This window comes from Camelina sativa, chromosome 12, assembly GCF_030686135.1.
Source record: "Camelina sativa cultivar CO46 ecotype springtype chromosome 12, ASM3068613v1".
Classification (NCBI taxonomy): Eukaryota; Viridiplantae; Streptophyta; class Magnoliopsida; order Brassicales; family Brassicaceae; genus Camelina; species Camelina sativa.
This window is the reverse complement of record NC_141891.1, coordinates 704,385-731,669: the sequence shown is the minus strand read 5'-3', so window position 1 is coordinate 731,669 and position 27,285 is coordinate 704,385. Positions and strand designations below refer to the sequence as shown.

General features: G+C 35.4%; 7 protein-coding genes across 15 annotated transcripts; 4 read left to right on the top strand and 3 right to left on the bottom strand.

The window, feature by feature from the left end:
- The first annotated feature begins 214 nt into the window (after positions 1-214).
- On the top strand, positions 215-2,214 carry LOC104729296 (protein HCC2-like). The gene is made up of 7 exons (XM_010448230.3): positions 215-511; positions 786-948; positions 1,046-1,121; positions 1,217-1,441; positions 1,535-1,624; positions 1,720-1,852; positions 1,946-2,214. Exons 1-7 carry the CDS (start codon positions 441-443, stop codon positions 2,052-2,054), a joined length of 867 nt encoding a protein of 288 aa, XP_010446532.1. The 5' UTR covers positions 215-440; the 3' UTR covers positions 2,055-2,214.
- A 3,470-nt stretch (positions 2,215-5,684) lies between these two features.
- Positions 5,685-6,744, bottom strand: LOC104729295 (PLAT domain-containing protein 1). Its single transcript, XM_010448229.3, has 2 exons — positions 6,377-6,744; positions 5,685-6,287 (listed from the first exon to the last, which is right to left on the bottom strand). The coding sequence occupies exons 1-2, from the start codon at positions 6,443-6,445 to the stop codon at positions 5,811-5,813; spliced, it is 546 nt and encodes a 181-aa protein (XP_010446531.1). The 5' UTR covers positions 6,446-6,744; the 3' UTR covers positions 5,685-5,810.
- A 1,788-nt stretch (positions 6,745-8,532) lies between these two features.
- LOC104729293 (uncharacterized) lies at positions 8,533-10,589 on the top strand. Of its 2 annotated transcripts, XM_010448228.3 has the most exons (2): positions 8,610-9,549; positions 10,252-10,589. In XM_010448228.3, exons 1-2 carry the CDS (start codon positions 8,706-8,708, stop codon positions 10,278-10,280), a joined length of 873 nt encoding a protein of 290 aa, XP_010446530.2. In that variant the 5' UTR covers positions 8,610-8,705; the 3' UTR covers positions 10,281-10,589. The 2 variants fall into 2 exon arrangements, with proteins under 2 accessions (XP_087333919.1, XP_010446530.2); XM_087477793.1 differs by lacking the exon at positions 10,252-10,589 and having other exon boundaries at positions 8,533-9,930.
- Positions 10,590-14,171: 3,582 nt separating this feature from the next.
- LOC104729292 (photosynthetic NDH subunit of lumenal location 4, chloroplastic) lies at positions 14,172-16,192 on the top strand. Of its 5 annotated transcripts, none has more exons than XR_758242.2 (6): positions 14,172-14,646; positions 14,795-14,887; positions 15,156-15,216; positions 15,291-15,359; positions 15,442-15,591; positions 16,018-16,192. XR_758242.2 is itself a non-coding variant. In XM_010448226.2 (5 exons), the coding sequence occupies exons 1-5, from the start codon at positions 14,278-14,280 to the stop codon at positions 15,522-15,524; spliced, it is 675 nt and encodes a 224-aa protein (XP_010446528.1). In that variant the 5' UTR covers positions 14,172-14,277; the 3' UTR covers positions 15,525-15,641. The 5 variants fall into 5 exon arrangements, 1 of the variants encoding a protein (XP_010446528.1); XR_758243.3 differs by having other exon boundaries at positions 15,689-16,192; XR_015574022.1 differs by having other exon boundaries at positions 14,176-14,646; positions 14,772-14,887.
- Positions 16,193-16,680: 488 nt separating this feature from the next.
- Positions 16,681-17,694, bottom strand: LOC104729291 (heavy metal-associated isoprenylated plant protein 23-like). Its single transcript, XM_010448225.2, has 2 exons — positions 17,367-17,694; positions 16,681-17,089 (listed from the first exon to the last, which is right to left on the bottom strand). Exons 1-2 carry the CDS (start codon positions 17,536-17,538, stop codon positions 16,785-16,787), a joined length of 477 nt encoding a protein of 158 aa, XP_010446527.1. The 5' UTR covers positions 17,539-17,694; the 3' UTR covers positions 16,681-16,784.
- A 1,864-nt stretch (positions 17,695-19,558) lies between these two features.
- Positions 19,559-24,060, bottom strand: LOC104729290 (MICOS complex subunit MIC60, mitochondrial). The gene is made up of 12 exons (XM_010448224.3): positions 23,809-24,060; positions 23,542-23,605; positions 22,724-23,461; positions 22,138-22,260; positions 21,893-22,045; positions 21,703-21,780; positions 21,397-21,489; positions 21,188-21,307; positions 20,626-20,703; positions 20,332-20,511; positions 20,149-20,250; positions 19,559-20,064 (listed from the first exon to the last, which is right to left on the bottom strand). Exons 1-12 carry the CDS (start codon positions 23,817-23,819, stop codon positions 19,831-19,833), a joined length of 1,974 nt encoding a protein of 657 aa, XP_010446526.1. The 5' UTR covers positions 23,820-24,060; the 3' UTR covers positions 19,559-19,830.
- Positions 24,061-27,186, top strand: LOC104729289 (uncharacterized). Of its 4 annotated transcripts, none has more exons than XM_087477808.1 (7): positions 24,128-24,268; positions 24,422-24,463; positions 24,630-25,340; positions 25,432-25,821; positions 26,007-26,195; positions 26,296-26,447; positions 26,572-27,186. In XM_087477808.1, the coding sequence occupies exons 4-7, from the start codon at positions 25,488-25,490 to the stop codon at positions 26,980-26,982; spliced, it is 1,086 nt and encodes a 361-aa protein (XP_087333934.1). In that variant the 5' UTR covers positions 24,128-24,268; positions 24,422-24,463; positions 24,630-25,340; positions 25,432-25,487; the 3' UTR covers positions 26,983-27,186. The 4 variants fall into 4 exon arrangements, with proteins under 4 accessions (XP_010446525.2, XP_010446524.2, XP_087333934.1 ...); XM_087477807.1 differs by having other exon boundaries at positions 24,624-25,340; XM_010448223.3 differs by having other exon boundaries at positions 24,061-24,268; positions 24,630-25,821.
- Positions 27,187-27,285: the final 99 nt, after the last annotated feature.

Here is a 27,285-nt window from a genome sequence, read left to right as displayed (position 1 = left end):
ACTGTAAGAAAATTATTAAAAGATAATTGTTCACTAAACAAGAAAATTTACCGAGTACAGCTGAAGCGTTCATTTGTTCACTCAAATTTGTGAATATAAATAAAGCCCAATGTTTTTTTTTTGTCAATTATAAAGCCTAGGAAGCCCAATCTATCATACACAAAAAACTATTGAGTCAGCCCATAAATAATTATGACATTACACAAAATAGGAAAAAGAAGAAAAAAACATAAGAGAAACACACGGAGACGAGCTTGGGCACCAAGAAATAAAAAATTACTTTTTCTTCACCAAGGAAAAAGATTCTTCTGTAGGAGGAGCAAAGTACGGGGTTTCTTTAAAGACGACGAGTTCGGGGAAAATGAGTCTAAACTGGAACAAGCTTTTCTGACTGAAATTGAAAAAAAAAAAAAAAAAAATTGTCAAAGAAACAGATCCAAATGCTTCCTTGTCGCCGTCTTGTTCTTTCCTGCAGATATGGTGCGAATCAAGCCGCTACTTTTCTCCGAAGGTTCGTCACTCTTATATTCTTAAACCCCTCTTAAACCCTAATTTTTCAATTCCTCTGGGATCTTACTTAGCTTTCAATTGAGTTGAACAAATTGTTACTTCCGTCTGCTAAAAAACAATTGTATCTTTGTGTTGGAATGTTTTTTGTTGGGTTTTTCTTCTAAAGTATCAAAATTGAAGCTTTGTTTTGTTTTTAACTGAAGAAAGTTTTGTTCTTGAAGCCATTAGATTGAATCGAAGCCTTGATTGATCCCAATTTCAAAACTTTTTTTTAGGTCTGGACTATCGAAACGAATTCAATCATTCAATTACAGTAAATCAACAAGACAGGGCCATGAAAAAATGCCAGATGTTAACCCTCTCTTTCCTATAGGAGGAGGAGGAGGAGGAGGAGGAGGAGCTCAAGCTTCTTCTCGTTCTCGTGCTCGTTATGCTGTTGTATAGTTTTCTCTTAAAACTCTCTCTTGTTGCTTTCACTTGTTCTTGAATTTTGGGAAAAAAACCAATTCGATGATGCTATTGTTTGCATTTTCAGCCAGCAGTTGTGTTTGGATTTGCTGGATTCGTCACCTTTCTTCATTACAACGATGAGAGAAGAGCAGTTCCTAAAGGTATTTATATGGACTTTGATAGTTTGATGATGGTGTTTGTCACATTGGATTGAGAAAAAAAGCTTAGATCTTTTTTCTACTTGCTACTTTTGCAGGTCAAGCAAGCACCAGCAGCAACAGTGGTTGTGGATGCGGTTCTAATACAACTGTCAAAGGTCCAATTATCGGAGGTCCGTTTACTCTTATGAGCACTGAAAACAAGATAGTTACTGAGAAAGACGTTTGCGGTAAATGGATTCTACTCTACTTTGGATACTCGTTTTCCCCGGATGTTGGACCCGAGCAATTGAAGATGATGTCCAAAGCAGTTGATAAACTAGGTTGACTCACTTAAACTGAAGCTGAACTCCATATCTTTCACATTATAATATGATCTTTTTAGTAATGATGTCTTCTTGTCTTGATGGGAACAGAGTCTAAACATAACCAGAAGATTCTGCCTGTCTTTGTCACTCTTGACCCTCAACGAGATTCACCTTCTCATCTCCGCGCATACTTGAAAGGTCTCGGGTTTTACTTTCTGCTCCCGTGTTGTTATACAGCTATTTTTTCGCAACCCCCTGAGGTTTTTCTTGTTGTTGTTTGTGTCTTTTTGCAGAGTTTGACAGTAGAATACTAGGACTAACCGGAGCTGCAAGTGCAATGAGGCAAATGGCACAAGAGTATCGTGTCTACTTCAAGAAAGTTCAAGAAGACGGTGACGATTATCTCGTTGATACTTCTCACAACATGTAAGGGTTCATGTTCTGAAAGCACACGCATGTTGTTTCTTTCATAAGAAAGAAAAAAGTAGAGCCTAATGTTGTGATGTTTGTTGTGTGTAGGTACTTGTTAAATCCGAAGATGGAGGTTGTGAGATGCTTTGGGGTTGAGTATAATCCAGATGAGCTCTCACAAGAGGTTCTTAAAGAAGTTACTTCTGTTTCACAATGACCCATTTTGACCAAATACTAAAGAGAGAAACATTAGGGTGCGCTCTTTGATTGTTTTCTTCAATTGGTGTATGTATTTCATTTAGACGATTTTGTTAAACCTTCTTTCTTTCATTGAAAAAGGAAAAAAATAGATAGTAGATCCAGCAAACTTGTTGAAATTTTGAATTCTAAACTATATGGTATGAAGTTTCTGGAATCTTCATCCTCGCTCACAAGGAGTGGAAGAGAATATGTCGATGCTACTGTTTTTGTTAGATCTGGAGGATTGATTTGATTTTAGAGATGATATAAATGTTGGTGATTGAATTGGTTTGGTGGAGCATTTTGAATATATGTAGGGACAACTCAAATAATGTACAGTTCCTTTCAAAATCTTGTTGGGATTTACAGTTTACTAAATCATTTAGTTTTCTTTATCTTTCAATGAAATAGAAATCGAAGTGATTGAATCTTTTGCTTGGATATTTTGTTGGCAAGAAGTGTTTTTTATGTATATTTCAATCAGAGGACAGTTAAAAGGCAACAACATAGGAGTAACAAAAAAAAAGAACCTTGAGTCATAAGTCGGTCATAAGGTCAAATAAAGGAAAGACATAACAGAGATGTGTAAAAAAAAAAAAGGAAACTTTGATCCCAAGACACACACACATAAGATGAGTCTATAAATATAGGTCTCGCCCTTCCTCTTTCTCTCTATCTGATTGTTTAATGACTCTTGCAATTACATGCTCTGATTTTTTAGGGTTCTCTTTTCTCTTATTCGATCCCTACGCTTGCTTTGCTTTTCTATTTCATCTTTGGCTCTCCATTCTCCAACCAATTGGTTTATCTTTTGTTGTGGGGTTTGGTGTTTCTCTTCGCGGACGAGAAACGAGCGTGATGGAAGGTGATTCCTCTTCGTTTACAATCACTCCTTCGTGTTCCGTAGAGATGAATATACGTGCGAGATCTCTTCTCCGTCGGTTCGTCGTGATAGCTGGTTTGTGGTAGTGGTGTCGACATCGCAGTTTCTCTCTCACCGCCACAAATATTGAAGAAACTCTACGAAGACAATACTACTGCCGAGGTGGATGCTACTCCACGGAGACGGCGACGGTGATTCGTTTGCCGGTGACAGAGAAACAGAGAGTGAGAAAGATTGCAACAACATGCTCTGATTTTTTAGTTAGGGTTCTCGTATCTCTTATTCGATCCCTGCGCTTGCTTTGCTTCTATTTCAATTACATCGCAGTCTCTCTCTCCATCTCACCATCACAAAGTATGAAGATGCTACTCCACGGAGACGGCGACGGTGCTTCGTTTGCCGGTGATCCCAACAAAAAAACTAGGTCAATTTCATCCCTTTCTCTTTTTTTTTAAGGCTAAGTTAAAAGGAAAAAAGTTTTCTTCATGTTTTTTTTTTTGAAAAATTTGAATACATACCTCAAAATTAATAGGAAATTTGAAATATATACTAAATTTTTAAGTCTTTGAAATATACCTTATATATTGAACTAAATGACTATTTTGTCCTCAATTACAGATTAATTAAAACTAAATACAATATAATTAAATTCATTCATTTGAAAAAAAAATATTTAATAATTTAATTTTAAATAAATATATGATTCACTAATAATTCTTTAGTAATTTCATTTAGTAATTTAATTTTAAAAATTTATTATATAAAAACTAAAATAAAATTAATTAGAATTATTTTTTTCCATTTATGTTTAGTAAATCTTTTAGATAATATTAGTTTTAAATAAATATAATTCACTAATAATTATATTTATTATTAGTGAGATAAGGTACTCACTTCAGGAGGATCCCAACCCTCGAAACATAATGGTGATGAGCGGAGATAGTGATTTTAAAGACGTTCTTCAGGAGGCGTTGGAGGCCGCCACAACACAATGGTTGCTTATTGTGATGTGAAAAGTCAAGCCGTTACTTTAGCTAAAGATTAAGATCAAAAATTTATTTATGTAATCATTATTTATAATACAATAAGTAATTTTTGTTATAATTTCAAATTATTAAATAATTAATTCTGAATTTAGCAATTTTAAAAAGTAATTTATTTTTAAAGTTGATTTATTTTTAAATATAAGTTAAGTTTTTATTATTTTTATTTAATTGTTAAAATTATTTAATAATAAAGGTATTTCTGTCTATTTTCATTTCAAAATGTGTAGTTTTCAAATAACTATAATATTAAGTGTAATTTTCAAATTTAGTATAGTTTTCAAATTGTCCATTTTTCCATTCAATTTTTTTTTGTTTTAAAATTGATTTTTCTAAAAAAATATCTTCTAGTTTTAATTAATGAAAATTGTTGGATAATTAGTTTACAATATGATGTGAAACTAATTAGATTTTGGATTCAGTCATTTGATATAGTCACTTGATCGGTAGAGATTCTATAAATTGAACTTGTTTATCCATCATATATAGATTTAGCATTCAATTTTTTAATTAATTTTAAAAAGTTTTTTTCCTTAATGATTTATAAAAAAACTTTTCTAATTTTAATTAATAAAAATTGGATAATAAATTTACAATATGATGTGAAAACTAATTAGATTTTGAATCCAGTCATTTGATCGTTAGAGATTCCACGAATTGAACTAGTTTAGCACATTGTTATGTAGATTAGAATTCAATTTTCGAATTAACTTTTAAAAGTTTGTATTTTAAGTAAAAAAAAAAGATTTTTCTAATTTTAGTTAACGAAAATTGGATAATACGTTTACAATATGATGTGAAAGCTAATCAGATTTTGGATTCAATCATTTGATCGTTAAAGATTCCATAAATCGAACTTGTTTATCGCATCATTATGTAGATTTAGCATTCAAATTTTTAATTAATTTTTAAAAGGTTTTTTTTTTTAAATTAAAAAAAAGACTTTAATTTTAATTAATGAAAAATTGGATCATAAGTTTACAATATGATGTGAAAACTAATCAGATTTTGGATCCAATCATTTGATCGTTGGAGATTCCACAAATCGAACTTGTTTATCGCATCATTATGTAAAATTTTTATTAAATTTTAAATAATGAAAAGAGTGAATAATAAATTTGCAATATGATATAAAAGTTAACCAAATTTTGGATCCAGTCATTTGATCGTTAGAGATTCCACAAATCCAACTTGTTTATCACATTGTTATGTAAGTTTAATATTTCATTTTGTTTTATTTTACAGTTTTTCTTCTCTTTTTAACACATTTTCATTTATATATTCTTATTTTGTAAGTTTGCTTTGTATCGTACAATATGCGAATTGATGTCCAAGAATATACCATTTAATCTGAATAAAATCCTTAATAAAAAAAAACACATAATACATTCTTTAAACTTTTCAACATTTTCTTGACAATAACATATCAATAATTTGATTTTGTCCCCACAAAAGTATAGGTTTACAATATGGACAACATATCATATAAATATCACACAGTTTGTTATATCAACGATGCCACGTTTGTCCCAAGGGGTTTACTGGTCCAATCATATTCGATTATTAATATCGACACCTATGTGCATACAAATCAATTTTATAGTCCTTGTGTTCATCATGTCTTAGTCCTTGTTTTTAATGTCTCATTGATTGGTTTTGCATTTAACATAAAGACCGAGACTTTTGAGGTGATTATTAAACTAAATCACTCTCTAATTAAGTTTTATTTATCGAATCATATTCATTAACGCCACATTACACTCAGAAGACGACAAAACAAACAATACAAAGACTTTTAACGAAACACTCAGATAACCCAAGAAAGCTTCTTCCGGATCTCAGACCCGACACGGCTGACACTCTCCCTAAGCGCGACAGGACAGTTGTTCCGTACAGCGGTGAGCTCATAAGGAGAAGTATCAGTAGCGAGCCACTGCTCAATCTCAAAGTTCTGAGTCGAGCACTGAGCGTGAACACCAGCGGTCGCGACCTCGGCGTAATTAACGTACCAGCCATGGTGATCACCGGAGCCATCGGAGGTTATGTTTAAGGCGCAGATCGGACTAGGCAAACACGGTGCTCTTCCACTGAAAATGTCGAGATTACCCCTCTCGAAGTAATTGTAGTCAGGTCCCATTAATCCACCCCAAGCTTGTAGGTTTTTGATTCCGATGTAGTCACCGTACTTGTCGTAGATCCTTGCGCTGATGATTGAATCGGTTCCTGCTTTCCAGATCGATCCGGTTCTCAGGAAGAATGTGTAAACACAGTCTGGATCATCTTCCTAAATCATCAATCAGAGAGCATTGAATAAGTCAAGATTTAAAAAAAAAAAAAAAAAATCGAGAGAGGTTAGAGATTGAGGAAGCTTACGGCGAAGGCTACGGCGGAGACGGTGGCGAGAAAGAGGAGGAAAGGGATGAGAACGTCGCGGCGAGCCATTTTGTTTATTCTCTGTTTTTTCTTGCTATCTGGAAAAGTCTAATCTATTAATAGATGCGAATATTATTGAGGGAAGGGTTATTATCGGGAATTAATAATCACGGGACTAATCAGATGTTTTGCGGAGTAGCGTGTATTGTTGACGTGGCTGATTTTAAACCGTTACGATTAGAGAATGGATATGGATCATTTGAGAGGCTCGCTTCAGACACGGCTTTACTCGGCGGGTCGGTAAGGATAGGTTAGGTGGATTACGAAAGTACCCTTTTTGGCTCTCCCTGGCAGCTTACAGACCAAGCAAAATGTGAATATCTATAAAACAATTTCCTTATAAGTGACACTGAAATTTTTTGATAGTTTTGACTATATTAAGAATAATTCATATTTATATTGAGAATAAGTATATTTTTCCAAATATATTTAGATATGTTTGCTGTCAGATTTTTTAATTACCTTAAGCATAATTTATACTATAAATCTTACACATATACACGTTTTTATGAAAAAAAAAAAATTGATCATTGACGACGTTTTTCACACCGCAGCGAAATTGTATCCAAACGGCAGCGTTTTCGTTTTTTTTAAACTTCTATAAAAGTGATTGGGCTTAAAATAACAAAACCCGGTTTCGTTAATATTTCATATGGATTTAGGAAAATTTTGGGCATGAACAGTAAGCCCACTTATAATTTATCTTTTCTTTATTTCCCATGCAAAATTCAAACCAAGCGAAGCTACTACGCTGCATATGAAAATCTGATCAAACCCATATGCCATAGTTAATAGTTTTAACTTTAACTTTAACCAAATTATAAAAAGTTATGATCATGTCCCGGCCACAATCCAAATTTAATCAACCAATACCTGTCATCAACTCACACGTGTTTCATAAAGGCAAATTTCTATTAACCAAGACATCATCGATATGTACGTGTAATCATCTGATAGTATGACGTTGTTAGACTACCATATAATTCGGTTAATATGATGATCACTTGAAAAATCACACAACAACATTTTAATTAGATGATTATGATTAATCGTGCTCGTTAAGCTGATCGAAGATAGTGACTAATTTTTACTATACGTTTATTATTCTGGTTTTCCATAGATTATAAATTTTATACTACAGTTTACATTTCAACTAAATTTTTACTTTGATGGTATGTTGTATGAACTCATCTCTTTTTTTGAAATTTTAGTTTGAATGGAAGTGTTTTGACAAAAAAAGATTAGAACTGGACAAACATATAAAAATGAGTGTGGGTAACCAAACAAAATGAAGCCGTATGGGTAAAGTGAAAATAGGGTTATGGCATTTTGGTTAATGGATGGACCCATAAAACCTTTTAATTTTCCTTAAGCTAATAAGTAGTATATGATATTCTTATTTTCCGACCAAACCTAGCATCGATCAAAATCTACACTCAAACCATTATTTTATATATCAAATCATTTTATTATTTAAAATTTATCAATGATTATGTAGATATTTATTATGTTCATCTTTTGAATTTGTGATTTCGAAATTACTCAACTGAAAAGAGAAACGAATCAAACAAAAAAATTATCTTGGTAGAACTATATGATGACATCTAATAAGTATGATATTATTGAATCTGGTCCAAATCAACTGACCTACGTATGTCATCATGTAAGAGATTAGCAGCTAATTAATTGAACAACCCATATTGCTTTAATATTAGAGAAGGATACCAAGAAGAAGATAACTTATTGTGCGCACGATACAATTTTTTTTTTTTTTTAATCGCATATTTTACTGTCAGAGTAGCATACACACAAATCACGAACAAAAGGTATAGATAACATTTATCAGGAAAAAGTAATTAATGTGTGCATATATATCATATCCTCCACTGCAATGGTAGAAAAACAAAACAGATCATTATCCGAACCGAAGACAATCAAAGTGAATTTTGACTATCACCAAAACGAATAGATTTAATATAAACAAAACCTTAGATACATGTATATGATATTATATAGAGTAGACAATAGTGGATGGTGGTAGTGGAACCACTTAATGCGATTTCACCTTCCCTGTTTTTTTTCTCCCTTTCACACAAAAACAAAACAAAACAAAATAATTAAAAATATATCATGTCACACCAAATGTCTTATATTTACCATAATATCCCATTTCAAATGCTCCTCTTAACTCGAGTATCCATCCATTCTCCATCCGAATCATTTTCTTACGTTTTCTCTCATCAAAATCTTTTTGTCTTCCGGTCACGAGATGGAGTCCGGTAATAGTAGTAGCATGCAATCTTCAAGTGGCGGTGGCGGAGGAGGAGAAGAGGAGTACGATTCACGCGCCGCCGATCAATCCATCTCCGCCTTCTTCGACCACCACGTGTCATCTCTACCTCCGTCGCAACAAAACCACCTCAACCTCCTCCATTTCGACCATAACAACAACAACAACTCTCTAATATCACCAAACTACTTCAACAACAACAACAACACGTTCTTACCCGTAGACCAACAATCAGAACTTATCTCCCAACCCGACCTCCGAACCTTCTCCTCCACGTCATCACTCCCCCCTCCTAACAACATAGGCGTAATCAAGAAAACAAAGAAAAGATCACGAGCATCAAGAAGAGCACCAACCACGGTTCTAACGACGGACACGTCAAACTTCCGAGCGATGGTTCAAGAGTTTACCGGAATCCCAGCTCCGCCGCTATTCAACAACAACTCCGTCGTGAACACCACGCGCCTCAACACTTTCCTCGGCTTGTCTTCTTCTTCGCCAAACTCTTACAATAACAACAATCTCTTGTTACGACCTTTCGCTCAAAAGCTCATGCCAACGTCTCCACTCTTATCCGGATCACAGATTCAGCAATTTCAAAACCCTAACAACGGTTTCGAGAATATGAATCTACAGGCCCTTCTCCAAGCTCATATTTCAAACCCTAGAAGCAATGATCACGATCAGTTTGGTCTTGGTATCAATGGTATGATGCAGAGTCCATCTGCTAATCCTCACACGGCAGCGGCAGCGGCTAACGGGAACATAACCACCGGTGATAATGCAAGTTACGGTGGTTCCGAGCATGATCATAATAATGACGGTACTTGGTTATGTTCATCTTCCGACCAAAGAACATAAAAATACACTATTTTCCGAAATTATAGCTAAACTCTTGACAAGATTATTATTCAACAAATTAAACATAGCCCATATAGGATGAAGAAGTTACTCATTTATTTTCTATTTTAGTATAAACACTTTTAATTAGTATATTTTCTTGTAGGGTTTACGATTTAATGCTTAATTAATATATGCTTGTTGTTTGTATACTTGTAGTTTTCCCCACATAACTACATGTTGGTTAGATCTCATTTAAATCTGATTTTGTTTGTATATTTTCTTATAATATATTCTCTCTGTTTTAAAATATAGGATGTTTTAGTGAAAACACGTATATTAATAAATATTTACTTTTTCATCCTATGTTTATGACAACAATTATTTGCAAATACATGAAATTGAAAGTTCTTAACTATTTCGCCTATTTAATATTGGAGTGAATGGTGGCGAAATTTGGGGAATCTTCCACGGCCGCCGGATTCTGGAATATAGTTTTGGGACCATAGTATATAATTATATAGTAGTAGTTTTTTTTTATTATTGTTGTGGTGATTTGAAATTTGATAAATTACTGTTCTCCCATGTGCTTAAGTCTTTCTTGGTGTCTTGTTTCGCATCATCTACATTAAGTCATGCTCTTGTTATGATATTTAATTCCAGTTTATATTGACTTGACTCTCAGTTTACCACACAAACATATTTGAAATTTGAAAAGTTCCAAGTAAAAGAGACAGACCGGAAAAGGGAATATACATTATGCAGATGATCAATAGTGATGAATAATAGTATGTGATGCGTCTACAAAGTTCTTCGCCTCTTTCTTCTTCTCGTGAACTAATAGTAATCGTAATAGAATATTCAGCTTCATTTATATATCCCTTTCTCTAGTCTTTAGCAACAATGAAAATTTCATCCTTCTCTAAGGGGGATTTTCAATAATGTTATTTGCTAATGTATGTACTTATAATAACACTTGTAAAAGAAAAAGAAAAATAACTCCTTCTTTTTTTCACCATGATATTTGATGGTCGTAAAACAAAATCATGAGATTTTTGATGAAGATATCCTTTGCTTGTTCATGTGTTACAAAAGTTCAAATGATTTTGATATTTTTTTCTGCCCACGGACCAGTTATTTACACTTAAGTCACTACTAATGCACTACATATATAACCTATACACACATCACTTACATAGACCGTCCACAATATGCATACATGTGTATCTCTATCTAAAAGGAATAATCATAATGATGATTGATGATGATGGTGTATATTATCATGGTGGTGGTTATGGTGGACCATGAATATCAAGCTATTGTCGCACTGATAGTCAGATGAACGGATCACACCAATACTCGATCGGTTTCATACTTCAGTGATAAACTCATAAACCAATAGGTATAGCCATCAAAATGATTCGATTCAGGTTCTCTCTATCTTGTGGGCCGATTGGCTCCGAAAGTTCAAAAGTTGATGCAAAAGGATATGGATCAACAGCGTTTGGGGGATCCCGTAAGATGAGACGTAAAAATACATTAAAGTATACTAGTGGAAATTATGAAAAATGTTATCCGAAACCAAATACAATCGTGGTGGTAGACTTTTTATATGCCGTCCTATATATATAGAAAGCAAAACCGTGGTGGCTTTAATTCTCAAACTGCAGATGGGGAGTAGTTAGTAATATAATAATAGAAAATTTTATTTATTCTGTCAAAATTATAAAATTAAATTTTCCTGTCAAAAATATAAAATTATTTTTTAAAATCGTGTTTTCCCGCCAAAACCGCAAAAACGTGTTTTTCCGCCAAAACCATATTTTTCTGCCAAAAAAACAAAACTGTCTTTTATTAAAACTTTTTTTTTTCTCAAAACCATGTTATCCTGTCAAAAAATGCAAAATTGTTTTTTGTTATCAAAATGTTTTTTTTCTTCTCAAAACCGTATTTTCTCTCCGAAACCAAAATTACAAAACCACAAGATTGCACATTATGACCAAAATTATATACTTAAATGGGGCAATGTATGTTTTCAATGAGTATGGTTAAATGGGTTTTAATATATATAAGTTTAAATGGGTTTATACGGTTGACTGTCTGTTGTCTTTAGGATCTTCGAATATTTGCTCATGTCTCCAGAAATATGCAATCTAACGATGATGATGGAATGTTAAGACGTTCTAACCAATTTACATGCCAGGGTTTTTATAGTACATAGTGATTCCCGATGTGATTGCTCATCTGTGTCATATCTCTGTATTTGTTTTTCCCCTTACAAAGAACTCAAGGCCCAAAAAAATTTAAAACATTGGTTCTTGGTATGTGGAAAATCCAGCAACTGATTTTGGGTTCAATTTACCAGTTAAGATTAAATGGGTTTCAATACATATGAGTTTAAATGGGTTCACATTTGTTGTCTTTAGGGTCTTCGAATATTTGCTCATGTCTCCAAAATATGCAATCTAACGATAATGAATGATGGAATATTAAGACGTCCTAACCAATTGACATGCCAGGGTTTTTATTTTGCTATTCGCAGACTATATAGTATATAACAATAATATCAATAGATAAAAATGATCTGAAGAGTATGCGTCTCACAACTTGGTTACAGACCAGAAAAACTTCGCTGAGTTAAGCTTAGATACAAAAAAGACTTAAAGTCTCTTAGTTTCAGGCACAAGGGCCAGAGCATCGAAGGTCAATATACAAAAAAAACTAATAGACCTTCACTCTTCAGTAGCTCAGTTGCAGCGAGTCCAGTAGGACCAACTCTTTGCAAGCTTTCCAGAAGCAAAACAAAGAGTTCTTACATAGAGAATAAATTGTTAAAAGCAAAACAACAAAGCAAAGATTTTACGTGCCATGGCCATGGGTATTTTTAGTTCGAACCGTCACCGAAGATGATATTACCATGGCCATGGGCATTTTTAGTTCGATTTTTTTTCCCAGTTAAACTTTTAACAAATTTAATTGTAATGCAAAGTAGTCATATCTTAATTGAAAATGATATTACAATTAGTAACATTAAATAATGTTATCTCTTTTTATAGTTAATTTATTATTTAAGAGCTTAAATTTGTGTGTAGATATTTATTTTTATAGTGAATTGTAGTTTTGTAACTGTATTTCCTAATGATTAAATTAACTCTTTTCTTTTTTCAATTACTAAATTAACTATATGTTTAATACATGTAATAAAGTAAAATTATAACCAATAGAAATGATACTTTCATAATATTTTGATTTATTTTTCGATTTTAAATCTTAAAATATGTTGAAAATGCAAGGTATATTTTAACATTATTAGAAATATATATATCTTTCATAATTTTTATAAAATTAAATTTACTATTATTAATATCTTAAAATATGTTGAAAATGCAAGGTATATTTTAACATTATTAGAAGAGAGAGAATACAGTTAGACATCGTCAATAAATAATATCATCGTCAATAGAACTTCAAATTTTAGAAATGTGGGTTTGAATTCCACCACCAATTAAGGATGGCGTAGTAAGAGTCACGTTATATAACGTTAATTCACAACTTGTCTTCGGATGATATGATCGACTTATGTGTGTGGATCACGCGGCGTTTGTTATCAATGTATTTTGAATAATCTTCTTTAGGTTTAAAAAATGTTTCATCTTTTGGTTTGTTTGTTTATAAAAATTTGGATTTTTTTTTTGGCTCATATGGAAGTTCACGTGTTGCTCAATGTGGGATTAATCTTCGTCCTCTGTTTGCTGTCAAATCTTATTATCCTACCAGGTTAGAATCTCACCAAGACGATTGTACGAATTTACCTTTACCATGGCTTCACTAAAGATATTTGATTTGTTGATCAGATTGATTGACCCATCTTGCTATTGTCTGTCTTTAGAGTATAATTGTTGTATAAGTTAGAAATTTCCCTACGGATTTATAGAGTATATATAAGGTTAACCAAATTGTTTTGCTTTTTATAACCTTTTGCAGTTGCATCAACCAAATAAATTGTTTGGGAGCTTCAATGCCGAGTATGTTCTCCGAGGGCTTCTTGCGCTTCTTCAAATTCTTCCCACTGGATTGTAAATTCTCGTTTGAGCTTGTCTCCACATGGGCTACTATAACAATATTGTTTAGCAGGTCTTCCATGGCTGCAATTACCAAACTGATATTGGTATGCTCATAACTGCAATCTCTAGTGATCATTTAATAAATGATTAAGCTTCTTTTTCTTTTCTTGTTTACAACTTGTTGCCCTTCAATGTTTCCTCATCAGCTACTGATAATGTTTTTTGATAGTTGGAAGTTGAAACCACTTTACATTGCTAATTATGAATATATGATACTGCGACTTTAGCTTATTATGGATGATTATTAAGTTTGATGCTTAAATACAATCATGTCAAAGGACTTGACCAAACATCCAACATAGAAAAATCTAATCCTATTGAAATTTTTTTAATTGGTTTGAGTCTAACCAACCACTCTTACTAGTCAATACTGAAAGCAGTGTAAAAATGTCAATGACTCAATGTGTTTTTCCTTTTTTTTTTTTTTTTTTTTTTTACTTTTGAAAATATTATAAATGATACAGGTGGGTCCCACAATCATATCCAGTGTTGTTGTTTTTTTTTGGCCGTTGCATCTCTCAAAAGACTCAGACCAAACGCTCTGCCTTCACTCAGATAAGGAAGAAGAAGACGACTGAAACCAAACAATGGCGATTTCTACTTTAACACTTACACAATCTCTCTATACACGTTCAGTTCACCGACCCACCATCTTCTCTTCTTCTTCTTCTTCTTCTTCTTCTTCTTCTTCCTCGTCATTCTCATGTCTCTGTTCTTCTTCCACTGACTGCGAGCCGAAACTTTCAGTAAAGAAACGCGTTTTCGGAATGGGTTTAGGGTTATTAGCTGCTTCGATTCTCTCTCTAACACCTATGGACGCAGACGCCACGAGGATTGAGTACTACGCTACTGTTGGAGACCCTCTCTGCGAATACAGCTACGCAAAATCGGGACTTGGATTCTGCGATCTCGATGTTGGGTTTGGTGATGAAGCCCCTCGTGGTGTAATGGTCAATGTAATCTATCTATCTCTCTTATTGAATCGATTTTGCTCTGTTTAGGGTTCCAAAAATTTCATCACTTTGGAGTTGATTGTGCTTTGATAACATACTTAAAGTTGTGAACTTTCTGATTTAAAAAGTTTGAGAATTTGGAGTTGGGCAGATCCATTACACAGCGAGGTTTGCTGATGGGACGTTGTTTGATAGTAGCTATAAGCGTGCAAGACCACTTACTATGCGAATTGGGGTCGGCAAGGTACTACAAACTCCAATGTGTTTCTTTGTTAGATTGGCTTGCTAGGAAAGTTTAAAGAGCTCTTTGTTATGAGAGGTGTAAGGTGGATTTGTTTCTTATAGTTTGATGTACTGATTAGGATTTGGTGATTCTGTTGATGAACAAAGTTTTGATCTGAATTGGAATACTAAGATCTATATAGAAGAAAAGTTTCAACCTTTAGGGCTGCAACAATGTTTTTGATTGCAAAACAGCGGTTTCTAACTCTTTTGTGTCTAAACATGATCAGGTTATTAGGGGTCTAGACCAAGGGATTCTTGGAGGGGAAGGAGTGCCACCTATGCGAGTAGGCAAGTACTGTAGTTTCCTTCGTTTAGTGTATTTATTAGGCTGAAGACACATTGGTGCGGTTATAATTTTGCAGGTGGAAAGCGTAAACTTCAGATTCCACCTCAGTTAGCTTATGGACCAGAGCCTGCAGGATGCTTTTCCGGTACTTCCAACTATATTCATTTTTACTTGTATATGTAAAATGCTTAAAGTGATAGTTTGATTGTTGTGTTGGGTTTATGCAGGTGACTGTAACATACCTGGAAATGCAACTTTGCTATATGATATCAACTTTGTTGAGATCTACCCTGGAAGTAATACAAGATGAAGTCAATCCCAACTTCTTTTGTTAAAGGCAAAAAAACACAACTTATGTATATGATGTATATCACCAGGTGATTCCTTTTGACCATCTTCAGATGATAATATGGCATTTCATTATAAATTCTATGATCTAAAACATTGATAGTTTCAACTGAACCCAATGAATAGCTTGCTGTTGAAGAAGAACAACACATCTCCTCTACACAAATCTGTGTTTTTCTATGTTGAGTTATGACCTCGGAAGATTATGTACTTGTATAAGCGTGTGTTAGGTTAGATTCAGTATAGGTAAGTGATGCAGCTTGTGTCACTAAGATGTACAGAGTCTTGGAATAAAGTTGCGTAATGTGATTGTTCATCGGTGTCATATCTTTGTATTTTGGTCCCCTCACAACAACTCATGAATCTCAAGGCCAAAAAAAGTGTAAAACTTGGGTTCTTGCCTTGTCAATATGTAGAAAACACATCAAACAAATCTTCATCTTGTATTTTTTCAGGAACACAGAGCGGTTCTTAAAGGTTGATGTACTCTGTTTATATCTGAAGAGTAAGAATTATTTGTTGTGTAAGTCCTTCAAAGAATGGTATGTTGGGCTAGTTGTATAGATTATATGACCTGTGTATGTAGTGATACACATTTTATTTAAGCATTATGTGATCTTTTACTATCAATTGTTTGGAGTTTTCCCCTTTAATTATGTAAAAGCTAAAAAGAGTTGGTGAAAAGAGTTTAGAATTTTGGGGTCCCAAAAAACTAACAAAAAAGACCTAAACCAAAAGCAAAAGCTTCATACTTAAGGTATTGGTGACCGACCCCTACAAAAAAGTCCTTGATCCGATCGATTGGACCGATGATTTAAATGAGTAGAAAGATAACTTATAAGTTCTTACTCTTCAATCACTTTCATGCAAATTGAGAATTTAAAATTTCGGACCTGAAAACTACAAAGCTGACAATAATCCATCTTTGTTAATGTTTTGTAAGTTCGTGGCTATCTTAGAAAAATTGAACTTATTTCCATTATGCATTGCAAGGATAGTAAACAATGATTCTTATGCTCTCCAATTGTTTAGACATTTTTTTAACATTAATAAACATTCACTTGTTGTAACCCAACTAACACCAACAAAAAGCACATGCAAAAGAAGACAAAATCATGTACTAAAAGACAACAAACACCAAAATTTATAACCCTTATTAATTAAACATATACATTATCCGCATAGGTTACTACTTCCTTTATTCATTATCTAAGTAAACAAATTACATAATAGAGCAAGCGTTAGGATTATCATCACTGAACATGGCAGTATAAGAAGGATCATCGTAGTGAACGGCCATAGTTCCGGTATTAACGTTTGGGTCCACCTTTCTAACGTAACCAGGCGGTGCTTTCTTGTCGTAAGCCTGAGCTATGTATGGCTGAGCCACAAGGTTGTACGGTACGTACGGCCATATCTCGGCTTTCTTCCCCGTCCCTTTAGCCTTCTTCAGCACCTTGCTCGCATCCGCATAGCCACTCACTGTCACCTTCTGTTGCTTCTTGTTTATCTCCACTGTTTTCACTCCTGAAAAGATCATGAACGTTACATTTTGAATGTTATATGTATATATGCGTTCATGTAATATTTGTATACGGTTGAGCAAACTAGAATTTTAGGATGAGATAGATGAAAATGAAAATTTGGAAAAGATCAACATTTCAGCCTAAAACGTCACATATTGATGTTATAACATTAAATACAAAAGCATATGTAAAACTTAAACTAATTGAAAAACACATCTCTCATATGGGGCAACACAAATCCGGACGAGAATTTTGATTAGAAAGAAGAAGTTAGTTACCTTTCAGAGAAGAAAGAGAGTTTTTGACTTTGAGGACACAACCATCACAATCCATTCTAACTTTGAGCTCTACAGTCTGAAACTGCTTCTTCTTCTTCCTCTTGCCATAGCTATGGCTTCCTCCATTTCCTATTAGCTCTGATATATACTCTAATGTTCCTCCAACTCCCATCTTTCTTAACTTTGTTCTTTGACTTGTGTCTTCTTTTTATATCAAGAAATTATCAGATAAAAAAGATTAGTAATAATGGGTGTTTCTTTTCTCTCTGTCTCTCAAATGTGTTATTGCTTTTTGTATAGATATTTGTTTTGGTTTCAGTTTGCAATGAGTTGTTAGCTAGGTTGTCTCGACTTATATAGAGGCCTTAATTAGATATTTTAATAAAATAAAATGTCTTTTGGGTATATTATTGTATTGGTACGAAAGCAAAAGTATGTTGTTGTGTTTACAATTGACACAAAACTACATTTGGCTCACTTTATAAAAATATAGAAAAAGAGGTCTTTAAGAACTTAGGCTGTAAGCAATATATATGCCAAAGATCTTGTGGTTTAGGTAAGAAACGAAAGTATATGTTTGATAGAAAAAGTTTGGAACTAAAGGGCTAACTAATGTTTTAAAATCATACTAGATTCAATCATTCCAAAGTATTTGCAACCAATTCTTGAAGAAATAGATATTTGTAAACTATTTTTAGCTTAGCATACATACGAAGGTAAGCTTTGTAGGGAATCCATGTGAATACATTTGAGTTATGGAATATTAACTTTAGATATTTATTTATTTATTTCAAATCTTGTTATTCACAAGGAAGTCAGAAAGAAGGAGCCATGCATGTCATGTATTAACGAATTCACACCAATTTATCTAAACAATAATAATAGTCGGTTCATTATTAAATTAATTAGGATCAATGATCAAAAATTCTTATTAGCAAAAATTAAAGGTGAGAAGAACCATCGTGGAGGTTAAGTCACACACTACTTTACTTACTACGAGACAGCTTCACACGTTTGGGTGAAGAGATCTTGAGCGTTCAAATGTATACGTGGCCGATATCTGACGGCGCTGATTGGAATACGCGTGTGAGGCTGTCTCCTAATTGGAGGAGTTGTGCCACCTCACGTATCAAACTTAGCTGTTTCATTATTTAAGGTTCGCTGTGTGTTAGCTTGGTGCAATATATATAGTCTCTAAACAATTGTTTTTTGTTTAGTCTCTAAACATTATTTTCATGTAATGATAATTTTGCGTGATAACTCAATAGCGTATACATAAATACACATAAATAAACTGGTTTAACTTATATATTTTAAATGTATTTAAATATGAAGGGGGCTCCGCTCGAATTAGTGGTAAGTTAGTTAACAAATTTTTATATTGTAGTATAAGAATACGAAGGTGATGATTACCAAAAAAAGAAAAAAAAGATTACCAAAAAAAAAAAAGAATACGAAGGTGACTCCATTAGATCGAATAAACTAGTGGGAAGTTAGCTGACAAAATTTTAAAATGTTTTGGAGTTGTCGAGCAAACACCTTCAACGTTCGGTACATATAATAACAGGTTTAAGCATTTTCTAACAAGAGACCGATGACAAGAAGTTTCCCGCAGCCGCTAAGATTTAATATGCCAATGGGCTTGTTCGTTTGGTTGACGCTGGCGGCTGCGACAGCGGCTGCGTTTACGTTTTTAACCGCTGAATTAAAACAAACGTTTAAAAATGTTAGACGCAAGTCGCAGCGTTTGCCGCAGCGTCATGACGCAGGTACCTGCGGCAAGCAAACAAACAACCATACCTGCGTCTGCCGCAGCCGCAGGTACCTGCGGCAGCCAAACGAACAAGCCCATTATTGGCATAATGTATTCTAAGATTGTTGCTTTTGTACATTTTCTTTATTATCAAAATTATGCTAAGTTTAGGTCCATTTGAATTTATGCGGACAGGACAAGGTACCAATTATACATGTACTAAACCCAATAACCTTTTGTCTTATTGGGTTTAGTTAGTTATCTTTCTTAGATTCTTAGTTTGGATTTAGGACCGAAACAAAAATGAAATGTAAACTCACCCAAACTGAATACGGTATAAAACATGGAGGCGGTGAAGGCAACGCAAGGCTAGTGATACTATATGATGCACATGATTGATGCCACATCACAACAACAACAATCATCACCAGATCAACAGTTTATGATCCCAATGGGAAAAAAGGTCATTATTCGTGAGATTATTTTGATTTAAACTTCTGTAACATTCTAACTCAGATAACATCTCTCGCGTAAACATTGTGATTTAGACATAAACATTGGAATATAAAATCGTAATTCTTCCGCAGACCAAAAAAAAAGGGTGTTGGTACTACTTCCCGCACATTGATTGTAACTCCATGAATCTGAGTAATTTCAAAATCAAAACAAAAAGAGAGACCAATGTACCTTAATGGAAGATCAGGGAGGGATTCAAGTGAGGCTAGCACAGGTTGCATAAGATTGGAGAAGAGTAACAGCTTGTTCTGTAATGGCTCTGTTTCTTGCACGTTGCACCCAGTCACTCACAATTTCCTCTGCTTTACTTCCTTTAACACCTTCTTCAAGTGTTGCTGCTGCTTCTGCTAGTTTTCCTTCCGCCAAGTAATTATCTACCTTTTTTATTACAGTTTCGATGCCTCCATCTGCTTGATCCACTTCTTTGAACTGTTTTAGGTTAACAAAAAAATCCCACAGAATTACGGTTAAGACTTCAGCGTTTTTGAGCGTGGAATGTAATCAGCAGCATACCTTTAACCATGATGCTATATGAGCTAGAGAATGTGCTAAGATTCCTCCACCACCAGGTGGAATGAGACTGAAGTGTCTAAGTGTTCCTTTCAAAGTATCAAACTGAAATCATAACGAGAAGAGAGTAAGAAAAAAGAGTTGGAACAATTTTTTGTAGCCAAAAACATTGTTTGTGTGGGTCACCTTCTGATTCAGTTGTAGCACTGTGTCTGTTCCATTGGTTCGTGCTTCTTCTGGGAGAGATGATAACACCAAGCCTAGGATTGAATCCTTATCAGACCCTTCAAGGTAAGTCTGAAGCATATTGATTTCTTTTTGGATTGGCAGTCCTTTGGAGAGTGTATCATCCAGCACAAGTGCACCCTGCAAAGTCATAATTATATATTTTTCATATATCAAACTTAGCAGGTGGTATAGAAAAGCATATTTCATGACATTAACATGAGCATATGAAAAAATCATACATTCGATTCTTACCAGTGCAAGCTTGTGAACTGAATGACTTTGGCGAGCCTCTTCAGAGCGCGCATAGAATGCCATAATCAGTGCCTTTATCTACAGAAATTAAAAGACAGTGCAGAGACAGGATTTAACATTCAGGAATTTGCTTATTTGCAAAGAGATAGGAACACAAGTTAGAATAGGCTGGAAAGTAATAATGTGGGTTTGAATACTTCAGAGTATGCAAAACATAACTGATTCCATTAGAATATAAATTTCGCTTTCAATATCTTTACTATATGCCCATTACAGAACTTGTATGCATTTCTTCTCCTTAATAGAATTCTTAGATTTTGTTCACTGAATTCCCTACTTGGATAATGTGTTTCGAAACAATCCTTTCAGATTATCTGCCTTGATGACATGTTTTCTGCAGACTGCAGTAACAAATTTCAATTTTGGTTTAGAACTAACGTGCATCTGGACCTACACTTTCTTCCTAATTATGAATGTAAAACAGTCTATGCAATATTCTATACCACGAGGTTGGAACCATTAGATAGTTGGAAATGAAGTACACCATTTCGTCTTTACTTACATTAAGATCTGCCTCTGCCATTTTCTCAATCTGTGCTGCCTTTTCTTTTGCAATTGCCGAAATCATTTCAGCTTTTGCCAATTCTTCAGCTTTACTCAAAGCCAACTGTGCTTCAGTTTCCTGCAGTAAGTACGAAGCAAACAAAAATGGTCGGTTATGATTTTCTGTCGCAATACACTTTAATTCTCAGTTCCTTGCAATGTACAGACCTTTTGTTCAATTTCAGTTTTGAGCTTATCTTCCATTCTCTCCTGGATTGCCTTGATGGCAGCTGCTGCTTTTGTTCTTTCTCTTTTTAGCTCCTGAAAGTAACATTGGCACTTAAATATAGTGGTATGCCTCTACCCAGGAACATGAGACTGAGTTTAAACAGATGCTTACAAGAATCCAGTAAAAGTTCACATCATATTGCCCATATATAAAGTAAACATCAATGGCATGTTTATTTGATGCATATGACTATGATCAGTGCCCTGGACTGAGTTAATAAAGTAGAATTAGCAAGATATAAGCACCTTATCCAATATTGCTGCCTCCTCTATACGCATTAGCTCACGCGCCCTAAGGTCTCTCAACTCATTTTCGTACTTTTCCTGAGTACAACCAAAACAATTGGCAGTAGTGTATTAGTGAAAACTTCTTAGATAAAGCAACGACACTACAGACAATAAATACTCATATGACATATTCCATCTTATAAGCAACCTTCAAGGCTCGTAATTCTTCAGCAAAAACTTGTGCATCTAAATGGGCCTGTTGCTTCTCAGCTGCATGAATGGCAGCCAGAAAATCAAGTACCAACTTTCCGTCTTCAGTCATGTAACCATCTTTCATCCCCTCGACAGAGTTAGGAAGAGCCTAATTCACGAAACTATCCAGATTAGGCAAAATTTTCTGCAAACTATCAATCAATACATGGCACAAAAGAGACAGAAAATCAAGTTTAAAACCTCAGTTTCTTTAGTTATTTGCTCCCCGAATGATGGAGATTCACTGCTTTCAGTATCGCTGCCTTCTAGATTGTATTCCTTAAGGAGAGAACCTGGTATTTGTACTTCCCGCTCAATGCCATCCTGTAAGACAACATTTTATTAGAGATTCACATCAATTCCACGTAACTTTAGTAGGCCATAATAAAATCAAGTATCAACTAAAGCTTCATAAAAACCTCCAGCTCTCCATAGAGAATAATACGTATCTAATTCAACTATTTTTTAGTTCCCTACATCCCTTCTTCCTAAGCGATTGGTGTCTATCAGAATTTGATTCAGGACAGTTAATCTACTATCCATATGAATAACCCATTTTCTACCAAGATGATAAGAAGTTGCACAAAACAAAGGAATGCTTTTAATTCCGCCGATGGTCCTTTCACATAGATCTATGATCTATCCCCTTCCACCATCCAAACATTCTAAGCAATGGAGGAAAAAAGTCGAGCCAAGAAACATTCCATGAAGGGAATGCTGAGACATTCATCTTCTGCATTATTAATCTGTAGTACCTTTTCAAGTTAAACTAAGGAAAAGACAATACCTCAGGTGCCTCTTCAGTGGCAGGATCCTTTGGTGAAGCAGATTCTGTTTCACTTTCTCTATGAGCCGAACTAGACTGGAAACTAACAACAGTACTATCCTCAGGTTTTGGTGCCGCTTCCAACTTCACACTTTCTGCCTTGGGCATATCAGACTTAGTTGTCGAATCTTCAGATACAGAGTTATCATCTGAAGAAGTAGGCGAGCTTGTCTCTACTCTATCAATAACACTTTCTTGAGGCGTTGTTTCCTCTTGGTTAGAAGAAATATATGTAAAACGTTCATCTGATAGATCAGACTCAGGTTGCCCTTCTACGTCAACCTGCATTCCCCCAGAAGCTTCAGAATGAGGAGTAACTTGAGGTTGCGATTCAACTTTACCATCCTTTTCAGTAGAATCTTCAACACCGGAAGGTACGCTAAAACGATGAGCCTCATCAAGTTTTTCAGTAACGGCATCAGAGTGGATTCGCTCACTTAATTTTTCCTGTTCTTTCACCAGATACTGATCCAAATACCCAGTCTGATACGCTACGAGAGAAGCAGCACCAACGGCTGCAACAACACCTCCGATAACCACTTTAGAAGAATTACCTTTAGAGTGATCTGGTTTCCCCAAAGGAGGAGTCACTTTTGATGGATCAACTTTTGAGGCATCTTGTTTCCCAACGGGTTTAGCTCCAGGGAGACCGTTTTTACCAGAAGTAGATGCATTTCTCAAAGAAGTCAAATGAAACCTCTGATGCAAAAATTACAAAATTCACATCAAGAGAATGCTCACAAAATATGGTAAACAACTAAGAATATCACAATACTGACCTGAGCTACCAAATTGCTCGGATACCTCTTAGTTGACAAACGCGAAGCCAGCTCGAGAACAGACCTAAACAAAACATCACAATCACATTCGATCAGATACGGAAAACAAAATCAAGACAGTCAAATTCACAAATAGTTCTTCAATTTAGAGAAATCAAACCAAAATCAGACCCTAAAAGCTACGCGAAAATTTGATGGAACGAACAAGAGAATCTAACAAATAATCGCAGATTTAAGATAGTTTGTCTAGGGTTCAGGAAAACATACTTCCGCAGCATTATCGCCGTAGCTTTTCTCTGCGATACGAGTGAAAGAATCTTACGACACGACGGAGAGAAGAAGAAGAAGAAGAAGACTCGGAAGCTTTCCCCGGTGAGAGCGTATAAACCAAAAAAAAAATCGCGTTTAGCGTTAAAACGACGCCGTATTAAAAAGAGTACTTGAGTAGTAAGGGTAATTTTGACATTTCATAATACAATGGTGGTATTTATCATACAAGCCCCTTTGCTTCAGGTCCTCGAGTTTTTCCTCATTATCAAAACACCCGACGAACAAGAACCCTAGAATTCGCCTCCTCTTTTCCCAAATTCCCCAAAAAATAAAAAATTTGATGACGGGATTGTAATTTCCCCAATGTCCGCTTTATCTTTCAATCTCTGTTAGATTTCATCACAAAAGGTCACTCTCTCTCCGTTCCATTGCTTCTGGATTTCGCTTTTTCGTAAAGGTTTGCGTTTTTTTCTTTTGTTTTAAGAGAAATTGAGAAAATCTATTGATTTGAGTCGGGAAATTTTCAATCTTTCGTAGTGGGTTTTGGTTATTTGTTTTGTGTTCCGAAGTCTCTTCTAATTTTCATTCTTCTCTTATGCTGCGAATTTAGGGTTTCACCAATCTGAGGAAGTTTGAAGCCAATTTGGTTTATGTAAGTCATCTTATCTCTTTTGCATTATTGGGTTTGTTTAAAGATTTAAGCTTTGTTTGTTTTGTTGGTTAAATTTGGATTTAAGAGATGAGTTGTCCACTGCGATGTGTGAATCTAATTTCTCGAATTTTTTTTTATTGATTTTTTTGTTTTTCTCAAGAATCAGCTCACGTAAGCTAAGATGTCGTCATCACCTTTTCCAATCTTGGACAACCGACCAATTGATAAGTGGAAGGTTACGGAATTGAAAGAAGAGCTTAAACGACGGAGACTGACAACAAGAGGCTTGAAGGAGGAATTGGTTAGGCGTCTAGATGAAGCTCTTCGTGTTGAGCAAGAAGAGTCTGAGAGAATCAACAATGCTGCTGTTGCTGCTGCTGAAAAAGCCAATCAAGAAGAGGCTCAGATGTTTTCTTTTACTGGAGGTGACGTTACACCTGATCGAAACCAATCCACTCCTGTTGCTCCAGTTGCTGAGGCATTCAGCACGGAGACTACTCCAGTTACAGAGGAGAAAACCCCAGAACCAACTGAGACTAAGACGACAGTTGAAGCTTCAGCTGCGGTTGAGACTACACAACCCCCTGTGTTTTCAGAACCAGAGGTTAATGCAGTGCCATTCGCTAGTGAAGAAGATGAAAAAGTTGATGATGTTAGAGGAGACATATCTGGTCTTGATAGTTCAGTGGTTGCACGTCATGCACCAGTTGTGGCTGAGGCGCCTAGTGAGCAAATTGTTCACAAATCTGAGAATAAGGAACCATCTAGTGGGTTGGATGGTGGTGCGGATAATAAGGCTCAACCAACAGAGGCTGTGCTTGAAAAATCTGCTATGTACAACCAGGTATCTGAGGTCATCCCCGTTACAGGGTTTGAGGTAAAATCTGATTGTATTTCTACTGATTCTGTGTCAAATAATGAAAAAATAGAACTAAAGGATAACAAAATTGCTGATAATGTCAAATTAGACCAAAATGTTAGTAAGTCTCAAGAACCATCAAATGTCGTTGGCGAATCGCATCCAATGGATGTTGAGGCGCCACTTGAGCAGAAGATATCTGTTGGAGGTGGAGATGACAGCAATGCTGCAAACACAGATATGACCAAAGAAAATAACATTATCGATGCAGGCGACTCAGAAAAGTTGAATTTAGATAGAAGTTCTGGTGATGACTCTATGGAGGATGAGCCAGAGACTAAGCAAACCGAGTCTATTACATCTGATGATAAGAGTGAGAAAATTGAAATGCTTTCTAAGGGGGATAGCCGTGCTGATATAGATGCTGGGAAAGGGAAAGCCCCTGGAAATAAAAGCCATCCACTGGTGGCTTCTGATAAGAGAAAGCTCCCTGCTAATGGTAAGGCTTCTCATATTCATTTGTTGCGTTTGCTGTGTTGAATCCTGTGATGTTGGTGTTTGAGGCATATTGCTACTGTTTAATTGTTGTTTAAGGCTACTTATTGTATTTGTTGGCTTTTGAAGCATCTCTGTTGAAATTCAAACTACATCTGATGATGTGTCTTTATTTCTACGTCATTGTAGATCAAGAAGCTGTTGGAAACAATGAGCCTGCAAAGAGGCGCCGATGGAACTCTGAGAGTATTAAAGTTCCTGAAGTACAGGCCACAAATAGCGCTGCACCCACTACAACACCAAGGTTGACTGGTCTGAAGCGTGACTTCTCAAGATCTGACTCTTCGGCTAGTGAGGATGGACCCAAGGAACGTGTGGGTATGTAAATCACCACCCCTACTCCTCTTATGTATGTTTCCATCTCTTATTCATTGTCTAAAAACATTGTTTGATAGATGTGTTTAATATTTATTGGCAGTTCCTCCATCTCCCAAGGAGCCTACAAATTCCCTCAGGATTGATCGTTTCCTAAGGCCGTTCACACTGAAAGCTGTTCAGGAGCTTCTGGGTAAAACCGGAAACGTCACTAGTTTCTGGATGGACCAAATTAAGACCCATTGCTATGTATCAGTAAGACCGCTTCTTCATTCCTTTTGATTTACAAAAATGTCGATTCCATTTGTTCATTTCATTTCAATTATCTAAATATCGAAAGAATGTCTTGTAACATGAGTGAATTTTGACGTGAATGCAGTATTCCTCTGTTGAAGAAGCTGCAGCAACAAGACAAGCCGTGTATAACCTGCAATGGCCACCTAATGGAGGCCGCTTTCTGACAGCTGAATTTGTTGGACCAGAAGAAGTGAAAGCAAAACTGGAAGTTCCTCTGCCTCCTCCGCCTCCTCAGCCTCAACATCAGCCACTGGCTCAGGCTCCTTCACGGCCACCTCCAACTGCTCTTCCACCGCCACCCCCTCTGGCCAAACCACCTCAGATCGTAGAACGTCTTCCTCCACCTCCTCCTCTACTCTCTGAGGAACAAGAACCTCCCATTGTCACTCTTGATGATCTTTTCAAGAAGACAAAAGCAATCCCCAGGATATATTACTTGCCCTTGTCAGAGGAGCAAGTTGCAGCTAAACTTGCAGCTAATAATAACAAGTGATCTTGCTGGTTTGGGGGATTTCAGGTCATTATTTGCGTAGCAGGCTCTTAGGAATTTAGCTCAGTGCGGACAAAAGTTGAGGACTTTGTTGAGTTTGGTTTGTTATTTTTACTGTAGAACGCAAGAGAAGACTCTTCTTATGTTTGTTTAGTAGACTTTGGTTTGAACTTTGAACCTTTGATGAACGAACAGGGTTGCTTGGCACTGTGTTGTGGACCTCTTCTTCTCCATATTTTTTTTTAACCTTAGTTTGAACAACTGTTGGTTCAAAAATAAAGTAATAATGACAACCCAATATTACCA